At 38.9% G+C, this 16,483-nt stretch overlaps 1 protein-coding gene and 1 long non-coding RNA gene across 2 annotated transcripts; one reads left to right on the forward strand and one right to left on the reverse strand.

The window, feature by feature from the left end:
• Positions 1-3,453: 3,453 nt before the first annotated feature.
• Positions 3,454-10,863, forward strand: rtn2b (reticulon 2b). The gene is made up of 7 exons (XM_014996860.2): positions 3,454-3,808; positions 6,370-6,577; positions 6,719-6,857; positions 8,214-8,283; positions 8,423-8,469; positions 8,541-8,599; positions 8,690-10,863. The coding sequence occupies exons 1-7, from the start codon at positions 3,796-3,798 to the stop codon at positions 8,790-8,792; spliced, it is 639 nt and encodes a 212-aa protein (XP_014852346.1). The 5' UTR covers positions 3,454-3,795; the 3' UTR covers positions 8,793-10,863.
• Positions 10,864-10,993: 130 nt separating this feature from the next.
• LOC148155422 (uncharacterized) lies at positions 10,994-15,731 on the reverse strand. The gene is made up of 3 exons (XR_015765299.1): positions 15,459-15,731; positions 14,822-14,924; positions 10,994-13,706 (listed from the first exon to the last, which is right to left on the reverse strand). It is a non-coding gene; the product is annotated as an uncharacterized LOC148155422 (long non-coding RNA).
• Between the last annotated feature and the right edge of the window lie 752 nt (positions 15,732-16,483).

Raw genomic sequence — 16,483 nt, forward strand, 5'->3', positions numbered from 1 at the left:
TGGCTGGCTATTTGTGTGCACCAATCTCTTTCTCTGTTGCTCTCCCTCTGTCAATGTCCTCCTATCTGCAGCTCTGGCCCTCCCATGATGATGGTAATCTCAACCTTTGATCGGCCGGGATTATAGGCTTGTGGATTAAAGGGCTGTCGGCCATTTAGGGAGCCTGTGATTCGATGGTGAGACTCTGGTGTGGATGGTCTCTTTAAAGTGATATTACACTTTATTTTGTTTCCTTTTTTAAAACATTTGCCATGGTGACACATGTGCCCCCTAAAATAAAGCCTGTAATTTAAGCTGCAGCCATTGTGTAATTATGTGTAAAGACGAGCTCAAGTCTTTAACTAGAATTGAATCATTATTGCTTCGTGGGTGTTTAACGTTTTTTTTTTTTGCATAATAGCTTTTCGTGCATCTGTCTGAGCTTCTTCTTCTTGTTTTGTGTGCCAGTTCACAAACATGAAACCCCTGAAACTTTACATTTTCCATCACGTTAGAACCACAAAGTGCAATGCATTCGATAAAAATTTGATTTGTTAGACCAACACAAGGTAGCACATAACTGACTAATGAACGGCTTTTATGTTTTCAGATAAAACATGAAAGGTGAGCTTTCACCCCACTGTGATTTTCTGTAATTAGTACCTTCTGTTTGATCTGCTGCTCCAACTTAAAGCTACAGTTTGTAACCTCTGTTTAAAAAAAAAAATCTTTTTTTGTACATATTTGATAAAACTGTCACTATATTGTGACAGTTTAGCACGAGACAGATAATCTGTGAAAAAACTGAGCTCCTCCGCCTCCTCCCAGTGACACTGTTGTCGCTCCCATTAAAAACCAACCAGTCAGGTCAAATGTTTTAGTGCTGCCAATAAACCTTGTGTTCATTCTGCTAAATGTGCTTATGGTGAAGAAGCGACTTAACATTCCAGGAAAACCATTTATCCATCATTGTCAGATGACAGCATTCTCGACACGCTCCATTGTGGTGAATCAGCTGTAACCCAGCAGAGAGCATAGGGGGAGGTGGTGAGCAGAGTGATTGGCAGCGCTAAGACCCTCCTCCTTGGTTTTGATTGGTTGTTTCTAACCAGGTGCTGGAATTTTTCGCACATTAGCTGTTTTACACTATAATGTCACAACAAAGTGACAGTTTTTATTATACAACCCTGCCAGCATTCCTAGGTGGGCCCTATGTGGGGAAAAGGAGGGCAGGCCATATGGGTCCCATATGGGTTTGTCCGCAGGTTCCACTATGGCCCCACATGGGTTTGCCCATGTAAGGCCACAGCCCACATGGGCCCTACATGGGCCCTATATGGTGGTGGCCCACATGGGTTTGTCCATTTAGGGCCCATGTAGGGCCCATGTGGGCTGTGGCCCTACATGGGCAAACCCATGTGGGGCCATCGTGGAACCCGCAGGCCCCAGGCATGCTGGCTGGGAAATTGCTAATTTGGCAAGAAACAGCAGGCGCCCTGCTGAATTCGGCCTTTTGAACGAACCTGATGCTCAGACTTGATATAGATTTCAGTGACTCACAGAAAGGGGAGAAGAAAGTTTTAATAACAGCCCTCATTGCCATAAAGGATATTAGCAACCATATTATTGTTTCAGTTACTGGATTTTATAACATTATTCTGCGTTAATGGGGTTAGGGTACCCTAACTCTAACCCTATCTCGATTCCAAGATTTTATTACCCACTTACGGACTCTGTTGGTTGGGTGAGTGGATTTTATTTAGGTTTGTCAGAGTAAAGAGGATGAATGCCAGTTTGTGCCAGAAGTTTCTTCACATGGTACAGTTGTGCATCACATTTCCTACTTAAAACCCTAATAAAATATATAAAAATTTGATGCAATGTTGCAAAATGTGTTCAGGTTCAGGGGATGAATCCTCTTGTGAGGTTCTGGAAAGCTACAAAGCTCGTGGATTGGAGATTTAAATTAAATTATACATTTGTTGGTATCGCTTGGTTCTGACTACACAGAGAATCAGTTTTCCATTGAAAAAAATAAAAATAAAAAAAAACGGGAAAAATATATAAGAACTTAATGGAATAAGCTGTTGTAGCTTTAGGACCAAAATCCCCTCTGTGTTTATTCTAATCTAAATGAACAGATTTTGTTTTCTCATGATTATGCAACCTGCTGTGACTGACAGCTGCTTTCCTTGGTGGCGTTTCTCAGACAACAGCTCAAACCTGTGGGGTCAGCCAGAATGACGGCGCCTCCCTCTGTAAATAATCATGTAGCTTGATGTGCTTCGACAACGATGGATGTGTAATTTACAACAGGCTGCTGGTTGCAGAAGAGCAAAGAAAATAACCCATTACCTGAGTTTTGATTTCCTCTAAATAGTCATTTGTTGCTTTAGTGCTACTCATAATCTGCATATTTAACGTTTATTTAAATCCCATTGAGCTTCAAAACATCTTTTTTCAAGAAATACCAGGAGCAGCAGCAAGTATCAAACACAGTTACAAGAATTATAGTTAAATACAGGCATAAAAGAGACAAAAATACATTACAGTTAGATAAAAATGGCAAGTTATCTAAGTGAAACAGTTGCATGTTATGGAATTAGCCTTAAAGACTATTTTTTAAATGTTATTTGTTGTTATTTTGTTAGTTTTGATGTGATACAAAACTAACAAAGAAGAAGGCAAAAGAAAATCATGACATTACAGAGTAAAGAGGATGAATGCCTCTTTACTTCAACATTGGCAATATTTCCTCAGCAAAAGCCAAGTATGAACAAAAAGCTGTGAGAAAAAAAAAACTAAGTACACCTTGTTTTTAGTATGCACAAGCTTTCAATCAAGCTGAGGTCTGGACTTTGACCCAAAGCAACACTTAAGTTATTTTTTCTTTCTGCTGTTCTGTAATAAATTTGTTGCCGTTTGGAGAAATGCGTTAATTAACCAGTTTCTGCCCAACTTTTGCTGTGGGTCAAATATCTTTTATTTTGGTTGGTCGAATCGGTGGCAGATCCCTTGGAGGCAGCATGGGCGTACTCAGTTTTTCCACTTACAGCTTTTCCATTTTGGTTTCCTTTCTCAAATAATTAATGCAAGTCTGAATAAAACCTGTCATGCATTTTTTTTAAAATATACTTTAGATTTCAAAAATATTTGAGCCTATAATGTCCTGATTATTTTATTATGCTTTCCCACACAATATCCAAAAATTTCCCTCAAGGTGCAATAATTTTCATATTAAAAATTTTATTAAAGGGAAAGTATCGTCAAAACGGAGTCAAACAAGTCAGTGTGAACATTGAAATAGAAACTAAAATTTGGCTCAAAGAGACACAATTTAAAGCACAAACCTAAAAGTGACTCAGCCGAATCTATTTACATTTAGACCCTGAACTCCTGTGATGCCGTTTCCATCTACAGCTTGAGTCAGCCTCAATCTGAAATTCATCAGTTTGTCATCAGTGCTGCAGAGTGCAGCTGGTGCCTACAGACCTGGGCTGTTCCCTCATGAATCCTGATCAGTGATAAATTTCACATCAGAAGCTGCTCCTGGCTGCTCTGGACAGGCGCAGAGGCCTCTCACACGCTGACCGAGAGGGCAGGAGGGTCCCAGGAAGCTGAGGGGACATGTCTCAGGTTCCCAGTTTTCAGTGTGTGTGTGAGTGAGTCGTCATAGGGTGTATCCAGCATGGGATAAAATTAGGCCGGGGCAGCCTTATACTGCTGACGGAGCTGGGAAGGCCAAAAAAAGCCTGGGGTGCAAGCCAACGGTGGAAGCTCAGGGAAGAGAGGGGAGCAAGCAGCACCGCCGCCGAAATGGCCTCCAAACGTAAGGAAATAACAAGCGGCAGCTAAAAGCTTAGAGAATCGGGAGAACAGCTGTGAGGTGGAGGGAAGCGACGGGTTCTCCGTTTCTCCTTTAGGCAGATTTAAGAGGTCCAGGTTGAACTCAGAGTCCAGCATGTGGGCAGAAAAGGGACTCGTCTAAATGAGACCCAGGTTATCCCAATTCATTTTGAAGAAGAAGATATTGACAACGATGTTTGACTTGCTACTTACATTTGTTTTTAGGATTAGTGTGTAGTTTGGTGTGTCTTTGCCACGCTGTGGGAAACAACTTAATTGGTGCTCCAGCTAAAGTGAGAGTGGGTCGGCTCAGTCCTGAGTGTAAATTCAATGAAATAGCTACATTTTATCTCGTTTGAGCACGTTGTGGTATTTCATCCCCCGTTGTTTGAAATGCAACTTGTTTGACTTTAAGCTGAACTCGCTAATCTGTGAGATTCCCAACTCTTTTTATAGGAAAGATAATGATCTCCAGTTTTAAAGTAGTTGTCAGATCTTTGGGAAGCTGAGTATTTGATATAGGATCCTAGATAATATTTTACACCTTTATTCAGAGCCTATCATCACACATTATAAATAGCTCCAGACATTTGTATTTTTATTTTGTTCTTCTTAAATCTGCTGTATTTCTTAATTTAAATTCAGAAGATTGTTTTATTTTTCATGACTGTTAAATATTTTTCTGTTTTCCTTGACAAAACCAGTGTAGGTTGCATGCGTGACGGTCTGGTCCGGTCCGTCGCAGACATAATGATACGCGTCGCATTTAGTTTGTTTTGAAGATGAACCTGATCTGAGTGGTGCGGCTGAATAGCGGACCGCTGCCACTAGAGGACTGAGTCACACAGCATTTTGGAATCATCCGAAACAAGGCAGCTCCATTTAAAGGGATAGCTCAATTTCTTAAATGGGATTCTGTTGAAAGGTTGCGAGTAGTAAATATCTTACCAACAGTGGACATAATTGAAACCGAAACATTTGTGTACAGTGTATAAAAAAAGACACGCTTATAACCTTGTTCTCTCACTTCAAGATGGAACTAAACTTTTTCTGTTTTAATTTGTTTTGGATCACCAGAATGATTCATATTTGCTGAATGACACAACAATTAGAAATATATTTTTTAACTTTCATTGGATTTAGATGTTTTGAAGCATTTTCTTTTTATTTTGCAGATTTTCTGTGTAACTTCGGTCAAATGTTTTGGGCTTCTTCCTACAATTTTCTCACAATAGTTTGCTGGGGTTTTGGCCCATTCCTCCTGACAGAACTGGTGTAACTGAGTCAGGTTTGGACTTTAGATCAGAGCTTTGTGACGGCCACTCCAGAGTCCTTGTTGGACTTTGTGTGGCCATTTTGTGACTAATTTGCTAGAATGTTTTCAGCCATTAGCCATTTCGAAGACCCAAACACTAACTTCCTGGCAGATGAGTTGAGACGTGGCATCAGCATTTCCACATAATGTTCTTTCCTCTATTTTGTGACCCATCACTCCTCTGGCAAACTAGAAAGTTGCAACATGATGCTGCAACTTTGCTACTGCAAAGTTCGGATGGTGTTCTCAGACTTATTAACCATCAAATAAATAAGTAGGAATAAGAAGAATAAGACTATACAAAAATTAACAAAATAACATCCATTTGAACTGCCATGCCATTATTTGTTTGTCATGTTTCATTATTGAGTCAGTAATGAAACAAGCTACAATAAGCAGCTGTATTATTGGCCCAGCTCTGACAAGGTGCTAGCTAGCTCTGTGTTTGTTTTGTAAAAGAAGAGATGCGACAATGTTACTACTGGTAAAATACTGACTTCTCATATTCTCTCAACAGAACACCAATAAAAATAATGCAAACTCTTGCTTTACAGCTTTGTAGCAAAATTAGAAAAACATATTTTGGAGCTTTTATGCATTGTTTATCTGAGTTCTTATTTAGAATAAAACACGATAACAATTATGGAGAAAGTTAAATTTGTGTTGTGCAATCCCAGGGAATAAAAACCATAATAGATAAAAACTGTGATTTCCCCTATTTCCTTCTGGTATTGTTCTGACTTTGTGTCATTTTTACGGTCCCATCATATTGTTAGTGTGACATTTACTGCAGTTTATTCTCTAATTTATGTTATGCAACCACAGGGATGTATGGCTCAGGGCAAAGCGATAGACTGCCTTATTTATCTTTTATTGCAGGCAGATTTCACATCTGCCTGCAATAAAAGATATTGCAGGCAGTATATATATATATATATATATATATATATATATATATATAATTTCAAACTTAATGTTTGAAATTCTCCAACATTAAGTCATGTGGACTTTAAACAGACCCTCCAATGTGGCAGAAATAAAGCAGTGCTGTATAAAAACATGAATGCAAAATGTTGATGAAATCAACATTTTAAAAATCCCCAAAAAACTAAATGTTGCTTGTAATCAAGTTTTCTTTGACAAATAATATTAGTTTGAGGGTCTGAAATATTTAAGTTTGACTACTTCTTAGAACAGTGCAGCTGATTGCAGGTAACTGTGTTTTGCAGTCATGGATCTGGTGTATTGGAGGAACATGCGGTGGACCGGTGTGGTATTTACGGGGCTGGTGATGTGCCTGGCCAGCCTCTTCCAGCTGAGCGCCATCACTGTGCTCTCTCACGTGTGCCTGGCCATCATGTGCACCACTGCCACGCTCCGTCTTTACTACAAACTACTGGAAGTGCTGCGCTGGAACCCTGGTGTTCACCCCTTCCAGTGAGTTGGTCTTCATTCGTTCTTGAATGTTCACTGGATCTCCTCCTCCACTGCAGAAATGTTCACGTTTCTCCTGATTTTGGGAAAAGGCGTCAGGATTAACGCCCTCCTTGCGTTCCACGTTTGCGATTTTGTGCCCAGGTCGTATCTGGATTACGACGGCTCTCTGACCGATGAGGAGACGGTGATGCTGGTCGAAGAGGTGGTGCTGCTGGTCGCCTTTGCCGTCACAGAGATTAAACGCCTTCTCTTCATCGAGAACGTGATAGACTCTATTAAGGTCTGAGAGTGATAATAATCAAACATATGATAATACACACTGTATATAGCTATATGTGTATAGTGCTTTAGAACAGTGAACTTTGTCACATTTTATCATGTTATAACATCAACCTTTGAGGTATTTTAATTATGTAACCGACCAACACAAACTAGTTTGCAATGAAGAACAGAAAAACACTTTCTGGCTGCACATGTGAAAATTGGGTAGAGGCATATCCCAAAAGATCTTTATCAGTATTTGAAGTGAAACACCACAATTTTTAGACTTTTATTAAAAAAAACAAAGTGGTTATTATGTATAATTTACTTCCAAATCAGAGCCATGTGGTACTTTGTGTTGGTCTTTTATATAAAATCTTAATAAAACTAAAAAGGATGTGGTTGTCACGTGATAAAAAAAAACGATCTGTGAATACTTTTAAAATACTTTTAAAAAGATAGATTCACGAGCAAAGGTGTTGGATTTGAAAATGTTTGGCACCCTCTAGTGGTAGCAGAAAAACATTTTTAGCCTCTATATATTTTACTATAAGAGCATAATCTCACACACTCTCAAAGTCCTAAAAGCTGTTTCCGTATGTATAAATACGCTTTAACATAGAAATATAATTCATTAAGTTAGAATTCAAAATGGAATTCAAAAGACAAGAAAACATGGCATCAAAATATGAGAGCATCTACAAAGTAAGGATGGCAAGAAAATAAAAAAACTGTTAAATCTCAGTGTCTCCATAACAACCATTTTGTACACATTGTTACCTGGGTTTACAAAATACAGTATAAGGCGCTGTACGACTTTTATTTAAACTTGGCAACGAGGTTAGAAAGAGAAAAACAGTGCAAATATTATATTTTTAAAATAAATGCCAATTTATTTTTAAAAATGCTAAAAAAGAGCAAAACCTCCCACAATATGATCTATGATGTTGGTGTATATTACACTTCTGTACTTTTAAAACTACAGGATCAGAGCTGATCACCAATCAATCAATGGGCAGTTCCAATACAAAAAATGTGATCTCCTTTATTCAAAAAATGGCCTCATTTTCTGTCTGTAAACAGCTCAACTAACAGCATGTACTCTGATGTGCAGTTTTTGAGTTTATTAAAAAAAAAATCTGTATAAATATTCCAGCCAATGCTAAATAAGATTTAAAAAAAAAGAAGAAGAAAAAAACCCAACAAAACAAAAAACAAATCAATCAAAATCTGAATTCAGTCAGAAAGAACCTGATTGGTGCAGGTCTGGTTTTGTAAATTAAACTGTTTGGTTTGTGTTGGAACATCCACTTGTTTACCTTCCAGCTACATAATATCTTCTTAACGATCTAATGATTCATCTTCTGTCCCTCAGTTTGTGTTGCTCCTCTATCTGCTGACGTACGTGGGCATCGCCACCAATGGGCTGACTCTGATCATAGCTGGTGAGAAACATTAGCCAATATTTAAATAAACCAACTCCAAACTCCTGCTTCACACTTTAAACTCTCTCTCCTGATCTGGTAACAAAAGATTTATTCATCCTTGCGTTTTAGCTTGATTCTGTTTTGTTTTTGCTTCCAGCTGTGATTGCGGTTTTCTCCCTTCCTCTGTTATACAAAAAACAACAGGTAAGCATTTTATTTATTTTTGTTAAAGTTAGATTTGCTTTAGGGATACTAACTTCTCGTTTTGTTGCCAGGTCCGGATAAGGAAGGTTGTCAGAGCGTTCAGAGCGTTTGTGAAGAAAATCAGAAATCTGTAAGTGACCCGCTACATAAAACACGTTGTTTTTGTGACAATAATGCCAAGCTACTGGTATCTTTCTCACTGTGCATTGCCTCGTTGCAGGTTTGACAGTTTGTATGAGATGGTGAGACCCTCTGCTGCCCCTGCCTCCAAGCCTGCACCCCCAGCTGCTCCCGCCATCAAACAGAAACCCAAGTCCAAGTAACTTTTTGGTTGCACACTGAAGGAATTTGGGATTTAGAAAGCGTTCGTCCTCTGTGGGGCCGCCGGTGGGGCTGCTCATTTCCATCTCTCCACTGTGATTGTTTATGGGAGCAAGATTTAATTGATGCCGACAGAGAAAACAAAGTTGCCATTCACACACAGAGAGGGACGGGCAGAGGATGAAGTGGGAAATGTTATTTACTGAGATGCTCTCTGTGGGCAACATTAATGTTACCAGTTTGCACTGTCAATTTCTACAAATGGTGACAACATATACCTTCACATACATATATACAGGTTGCTTATTATCAAGCTCTAAACTTAAGTTTAAACAACTTTGGAAACACTTAAAAAGCAAATCACACTTTGCTTAGTTAGCAAATTTATTTTAATCAGGCTCTTTTTTCTTGCTTTCATAATCGTTTATCTTAAGAGTTCATGTAAAACAATGATTTTCAGTTAAAGCACTAAATCCGAGGGATTAGTTTAAATTATTTTGTTTAGAAAAGTGAACTTTATCGCTTCTGCTGTAACTTGTAGTTCACCGTTTGAACACCAGGAGGCAGTGCTGAAAACAATGCTGACCGTCAGATCGACTAGCTCTGATTTACCGAATAATTTCGTGAGCAAAAACAACAACAAACAAAACTGCCGGTCGAGAACATCTCAGTAAACAAACAAATCCACTTATACAAGACTTTACATTTTATATAACTCTAATTCCTGGTGCAAGATCACTTCATGTGGTCGTTTTATTTCATGTGAATATATTTATACGTCCAATGCGGTCGTTTCCATGAATATCCCACAGAAACCTTCCAGAAGAAGGACTAAAATTGTTTAAGGTTTTTTTATTATTATTGTTCATAACCAACACTTCTGCTTCAGTTAGCTGAACTCATACTTTCTGATCTCGACCATCTGGATTTGTGGCGCTCCACTGGAACCCCACAGATTCAGCTGGATACCAGCTTGGATCTCAAAACACTAAAATCTTGAACTGTTTCACATTTTGTCACGTTACAACCTGAGATTTCTGCTTGTTTTATTAGGATTTTGAGAGACAGACCAACACCAAATAGTGCATAATTGTGAAGTTGAAGGGAAACCATACAAGGTCTCACATGAGACCAGCATTGAATGCAAAATGTAAACTCCATCTCAAGGGTTACGCATGTTGGTGGCAGCATAATGATGTGGGAGTCGAGGGTGAAATCTAAAATGGATTTGTTCAAATCAAAGCATATCCATGAGTTAGAATGAGAATCTGTGTTAACATGTTTTTTTTTTTTTTTTGTCCAATCTGGCTGAGCAAAAAAAAAAAAAGCTCACATTTTGTTTCCTTTGTTGATGTCTATTTTAACAACCTTCTTCCACTTCAAAATAATGCACTATAGTTTCTACTGATCTCTAATGTACTGTAAAACACATCGACGCTTGTGACCTGAAAATTTTCACCCCTCTAAGTTGTAAACTCACTTTTAAATCTAGTAAATGTGGGGACTTTTCTTACTGACAGCTAGCTGCCAACACTGAGCCAGTGTGTGGGTATTTCAGTGCAATTTCCTCGTCAGAAACCTGCTTTATGCATATCAAATCAATGTGAAAACGAAGCTGCACTCAAACTATTGTGTCTTAATGAGCTTAAAATACATACAGTGTGTAGTATATATCTACATATTCATATGTACTACATTAACATGTTCTTTTTTCTTTCTGTCATCTCTTGTGATGTGGGGATGTAGATCTGCGACATTTCGGCTCTCGGTGTTTTCACTCGTCTCGTTTTTCCATCAGTGCTTTCCATTCAACCTGCATTTTCTTCACTTTTGGTGCCATGGAATAAATAGAAAGTCCTGAAAGTTTGTTTGTGTTAAATTGGTTTTACAGCATGTACAATTATACACTGTAAAACTTAATCGTGATTTTCTAACAATTTAATCACTGCAGATATCATCGCTGATGTGACTTTTTTTTGTTTTTGGTTTACAATATTTCTATTGGTACTTACCATTTGTATTATTTCCTACTGGAATGTTGTTCCCCAATAAAGAAAAGTATTTGCTATACAAGTGTGTTGTGCCTATAAAAAAATTCAACATGGGTCGCTGGAGCTCAGCTTTTTGTTGCAACTTCTGTGTTTAAAAGAATTGCACCTCAAGCTGAGAATAAATCTAGCTTTAATTATTAATGCAAAAATAAAAAAAATAGAAAACATACAATTTACCGTCATTTAAAGCTGCAGAAGCACATTTAACCACTAGGTGTCAATCTTGGAAAGGTGCTACTGTGCCAGAGCTGTGAGTGATCTAAGATAACACACCAAACACTTTCAACATGATTTCATTGCAGCGTCTAGCTCATTATTAGTAAATGGCCCTTTTTAAAATGTTCCCAGTATTTAATAATAAAAAAACATCTTTGTCTGGGAGCCACGGCAATGTGTTGGTGACCTTGAGATTCTTTTTCTTTTTAAAAGAGGAAAAAAGAAAAAAAAAAAAACTAGCGTCAATTCACGCTCTCTTTCATATCTTCAAGGCCAGCTTCTCTTATTGCCTTAAATCGTGACTCAGAGCTTCCATTTGTCAGTATTTACTTAAAAAGCTCACTGAACACGCTCATGTGGAGCCGCTTGACGTTTCACAGCAGTTCAAAATCAATCACGTTTTTGACTGTTTTCTCTCTTTACGTGCCGCGTTTGTAATTTTCGTGCGTCACACCGAGACCCAGCTGGTAGAAAATGTGCATTTTAATACATGTAAATACATCACACAGGAACATAGCTTATATTCAGCTCTTCACAGTGGATTATGTCATTGTTACAGTGGGTTGTGGAGGTCAGTAAGACCCCCAAACGGCACTTAGACAGGTTAGTTATTTAGAAGAACGGCACATTAAAACTCAAACTCTGATTCACTTTGACTATAGATTCCTACACAGCTGATGTCACACCTCTAGTGTCTGATAAGTAAAGGGTTAAGTTTACAGTGCCTTGAAAAAGGACCACATTTTATCACATTGCAACAAACTTTAATGTATTTTAATGAGATTCTATGTGAAACACGATAGTAGCTCATAATTATTAAAAAATAAAAGTTTAAGTGATGCATGGTTTTTTATTATTTTTCACTAATGAAACTGACAGTTGTCATCTTGACAAGTGACATTTTCTCTATCCAGATATCAGATTTACTTTGATTTACAATCTAGAACTACAGTGATGCACGGTGGTGGTAGTATCAAGATGTGGGGATGTGGGTGGGGATGTTTCCCACCCCCACACCATCTTCAAATCAGACAAAATTGCTATCAAATGTTTGTGCAGCAACATTTTTTGTTTGTGCTGCTTTGGCTTTGAAGATATTAATGAAAGTTTAAAGGTCAAAAGGTCAACCAGTTCCCCCTCCCCCACTTTTATGAAATCAAAATTACCTTTAAAATTCTCATTATCTTCAAAGCCAAACACAATCTGACATTTGTGTTTTTATGTTTAAGTATTTATAGCTATTCTCCTTTTTGCATGTGCTGTTTTTATTGTTGCATTGCAGTTTTGCCTCTCCTTCCTAAACAAATGTCTCCTATGGGAGACTAATAAATTACCTTAATTTCAATAGGACAGCAGCACAAACGAAATTTTTTGCTGCACAAACCAGCATGATTGTAGCACTGATTTGAAGAAGGTGGGGAACGGAAAGCCAGTCAGAGTTAAGAGCTGAATATGGAGGAATCCCCCCAAAAAAACAACATAAAGAAAAATGGTGTGGAGATCCAACAAGACAACCAACCCCCATAAATAAACAGCAAAAATGACAATAAAACGATTTAGACTGAAGCATGTTTGGCATAGACAAAGTCCAGATTGGAATCTTAGATTCAACAAGATACTGATGTGGGCAAAAAAATAAATAAAAGGGGCAAAAATATTGTCTTCTCAACATGCAGAGCTGGTAGATATGTATCCTAAAATACATCCAGTAAAAGTATCGACTCTAGGTGGCTGGACACATTTCCAGAGGCTTTGAAAACCATGTATTCACTTCGTCTTCACAATTATGAGCTACTTGGTGTAGAAACACAATAAAATATACTCAGGTTCGTGGTTGTAATCCGAGAACATGCGATTAAATTTCACTGTGTGTGAAAACTTTCTCATTGCACTAGAAAAAGTTAAATCTATCCAAAGCCTACACATTCTAACACATATTTTCTATATCCATATTCAAAAGCTCATAGATTGAATCTCGCTGGATCTCTGAGGTTTGGTCTGTTTGTGAGTCTGAGTATAAATAAAATGCCACAGATTTCCATTTTAAATAATTATCCATTGTATTGTATTATAGGCGAGGTTGTTTTTTTAAAAAATGTTTAAAAAAAAAAGAAAAGCTGAATGTCTGACACAGCCAAGCTGGAGAAAAGAAAGTCTGACATTTAGGGAGCAGTACTGGCTGTTCCCCTGATTTCACTTTTGTTCTGTGCCATCCGTGGCTTTCTACAGCTACAAATTCACAGCACAGCCTATTTCAGAGAGAGCCTGGAAACGGCTCGCATCAAGAACAGGCTGTTCCCTCAACATGCCTAACTTTTTTTTTTTTTTTTTTGGAGTAATATGTAATAAAAGCTGCCTGCACAGTGAGACATTTCCCTCCGTCGCTGCCACCTGTCCTCTCCTCTCCTGCGGATTGATGGCTCGGTGAATCAGGTGAAGCACATATGCTGGGTTGCTGCTCGGGTGATTAGTGGACTGCATGTAGGAGATCTGTCACACGTAGTGCTCACGGTGGTTGATGTACACCCGGTCCGTCCCGCTTTGATGGCACACCCACTCCAGGCGGGAGTGGCGCTGCTGGGCCGACGGTGGTATGGGCCTCGCTGCTGCGGGCGGGCGCTGCTCAAACCTCTGGTCCGCTCTACGAGCCTGCAAGTCAGAATGAAGCGGGTTTGAAAAACAACATCCCAAGCAGATTTTGACTTTGTTCCCTGCACTCGTTGCTGCTCAGCTAGAGACATTTCTGGGATCAACAGAAACGTCAGAGTCTTGGCTAGAAGCTGATAAAAAGCATTTGAGTGTTTGAGTTTATCCCCATGGGCTGCAGGACAGACATCAGTGACCAGGAACCTTCACCAAAAAGATACTGTAGGGAGCTCTGGTAGTGCCAAAAAAGTATATATTTTGGTGTTTTGTTTTTCTTTTTTAATTTGGGTAAAATGTGCCTACATTTGTTATTTTTCTTCTCTTTTTTACACTGGATTTCTAAAACAATTTCTTATTGCTTAATTATAGCTGGACAAAAACAACAGATGTGTATATTAAAAAAGGGTTCAAAAATAAGCAATATTAAACGTGTAAACTTAAGTGTATTACGTTTAGTAAGTAAAAACACTGAAAATCCCCAGTTTTGTAGACGGTGTCAACTTGTGTCAGCCTGTGCCAAGTGCAAATTGTCTAGATATTTTATTTTTGCTTTTACAAAAACATTTCTAAAATTTGCTGTTGTTCACCACAGATGCGTCAGTGCTTACACAGTAATGTCCACAAGTGAATCTATAATTTACAAAAGCTTGCAGCCTCATTTATGATATTTTTAAAAAGTTAGAATACTGGATAATGCAAGCAAAATTATTTTATGTTCTATGCTCATTTTCTCTGAAACTGTAGCAGCTGCTTACACTTTTGATTGAGTCCTCCCAAATGCTAGCTTCATTTTGATACCAAGATTATTGAAATAGTTTGCAATTCCTGAAAAAGAGTAAATTAGATTTGTATGACTCAAAAACAACTCCACATGCGAGTCTAAAAAAAGAACATGCTAAGAACACAGATTAAAAATTAATCATGCTTTATATGAAATGAGGAAAGCCATTAGGTCTCAGCACTTAAAAACCTCAGATAATGACACAACCCACTTGTCTTGTTGTTGTTGTTTTAATTATTATTATTCTGACTATTTGCTGTGACTCATCATGAGCAAACAAAGTGGTCTCTCCTCACACACGCCTCTGAGTCGGCTGCAGCGAGGTGGCGGGGTTTACCTGACACAGCCAGGCCACTTGTGATGCGTGGACTCCCAGAGGAACAGCCGGTGCTCTCTCCGAATACGGAGGCGGCGGCTTGTGAGTCGGAGGAAGGTCAATCCTTGGCAGAGAAAGGAAAAAAAGAGACATGGCAGAAAGGAGAGGATCTTTTTAATCAGAATGAATAAAACAGTCAAAGCAGAGAGTGTTTATAAAGGAAATTAACTTTTGAATCATGTTCAGGATGGCTGCTTACAGGAATAAGTTTTTAATCAAGCCGATGTTATTAAGGTTACAAATTAATAACCAGAGGTGAGAGAGAGGTGAGCGTTTTCTAGGCAAGGCTGGATGCGTTTTGGGAAATATAACGCTCAGGTTTTCTGCAGCTTGAACAAATCTGTTGAGTAAGAGGCAATCTTGTCTGATATTAGTTACCAGAGTTTGTTGTAAGTCAATAAAATTGCTCAGGTATCCCTGTCAGAGGGACAGCGGCCTCCATAAAGCTAAAGGTGATGGACTCCTCCTGCACGTGGCAGTAAATCTGAAGATTTCCGACAGCTGTTCATCTGGACTCCCACGTGACGTGGACGTTACAGTCGCTCCGTTATTTCCTGAAATCCCCATCCTCCGCTAAACCAAAAACCTAGAAACTGACCTTGGCAATTCATAAAAAAGATGTCACGGTAGGCATCAATTTTTCCACCTCTGTGTGTCGCCTAGCGCTGCTTTCCCCCCCTCTCGTACACAGATTACAGTCGGTGCTCTCCGTGACCTGCTGTCCTACACTCACGGCTGGGCGTGATGAAGGAGAGAGACGAGGCGTGCGTCCACTCCCGCCTCTCCTCTCCCCCACCACTTCCACCTCATTCCACTGGGACTTCCGACCACGGTCACACTTAAGATGCTAAGTTTGTCGTGGCATTGACCACCCCGGCGCGGCACATGGCCGGACCGAGCGTTTTGTAGTGTCAGCGCGGTGATGCAGGGGTGCTGAGCTGGTCTCCATGCTGCCGGGTCCGCCTCAGACATGAACCGGAGACGTCTTTTAAATCACTTTGAGTTGTCACTGACATGATGTAGACATGAACAGAGGACAGGAAGATGTAATGGGGAGTGGGTGGGTTGTCAGTCCCATATTTATACCCATCGAAAAGTTTCTGGGTTGACATGAAATTACATGCACTCATAATTGGCAGGAATGTCATTTTATTTTGAGCTTTAAATGACGCATAAGAACCCTTTTTTTTGCCCCGTTATATGAAGAGGGAGATTCAATCTAAACCAATCTGTGGAAAGTCCCTTAATAATTAGTGTATTTTCGTTGTACAATAAAGAAATAACTTGAATAGTCGTGATGAATAAGTAGGCTGAAAAATGTCAAGCAACTTATCATCCCCTGATCTAGAGAAATTCAAAAAGAGATCGAGAAACAGTCAATCTTTACACCTGAAAGGTTATAAAGCCATTTATTAAACATTTTTAGACTTTCAAGACTAAATAATGAATGTCTGATTCCTAATACAAAAGGCAACATTTAGCTGGCAACACTGTTAGCTTTACGTTTGACAAGGCTAACAGAGTTAGCTATTAGCTAACAGCTGTTAAACTGTCAAATTATTAGCTAACAATTTGACAGTTTGATAGTTAACTGTTAGCTAACTGTTAGCTAACAACAGTTTG

Source organism: Poecilia mexicana, unplaced genomic scaffold, assembly GCF_051168715.1.
Source record: "Poecilia mexicana isolate PSO_F unplaced genomic scaffold, ASM5116871v1 scaffold_14, whole genome shotgun sequence".
NCBI classification, from domain to species: Eukaryota; Metazoa; Chordata; class Actinopteri; order Cyprinodontiformes; family Poeciliidae; genus Poecilia; species Poecilia mexicana.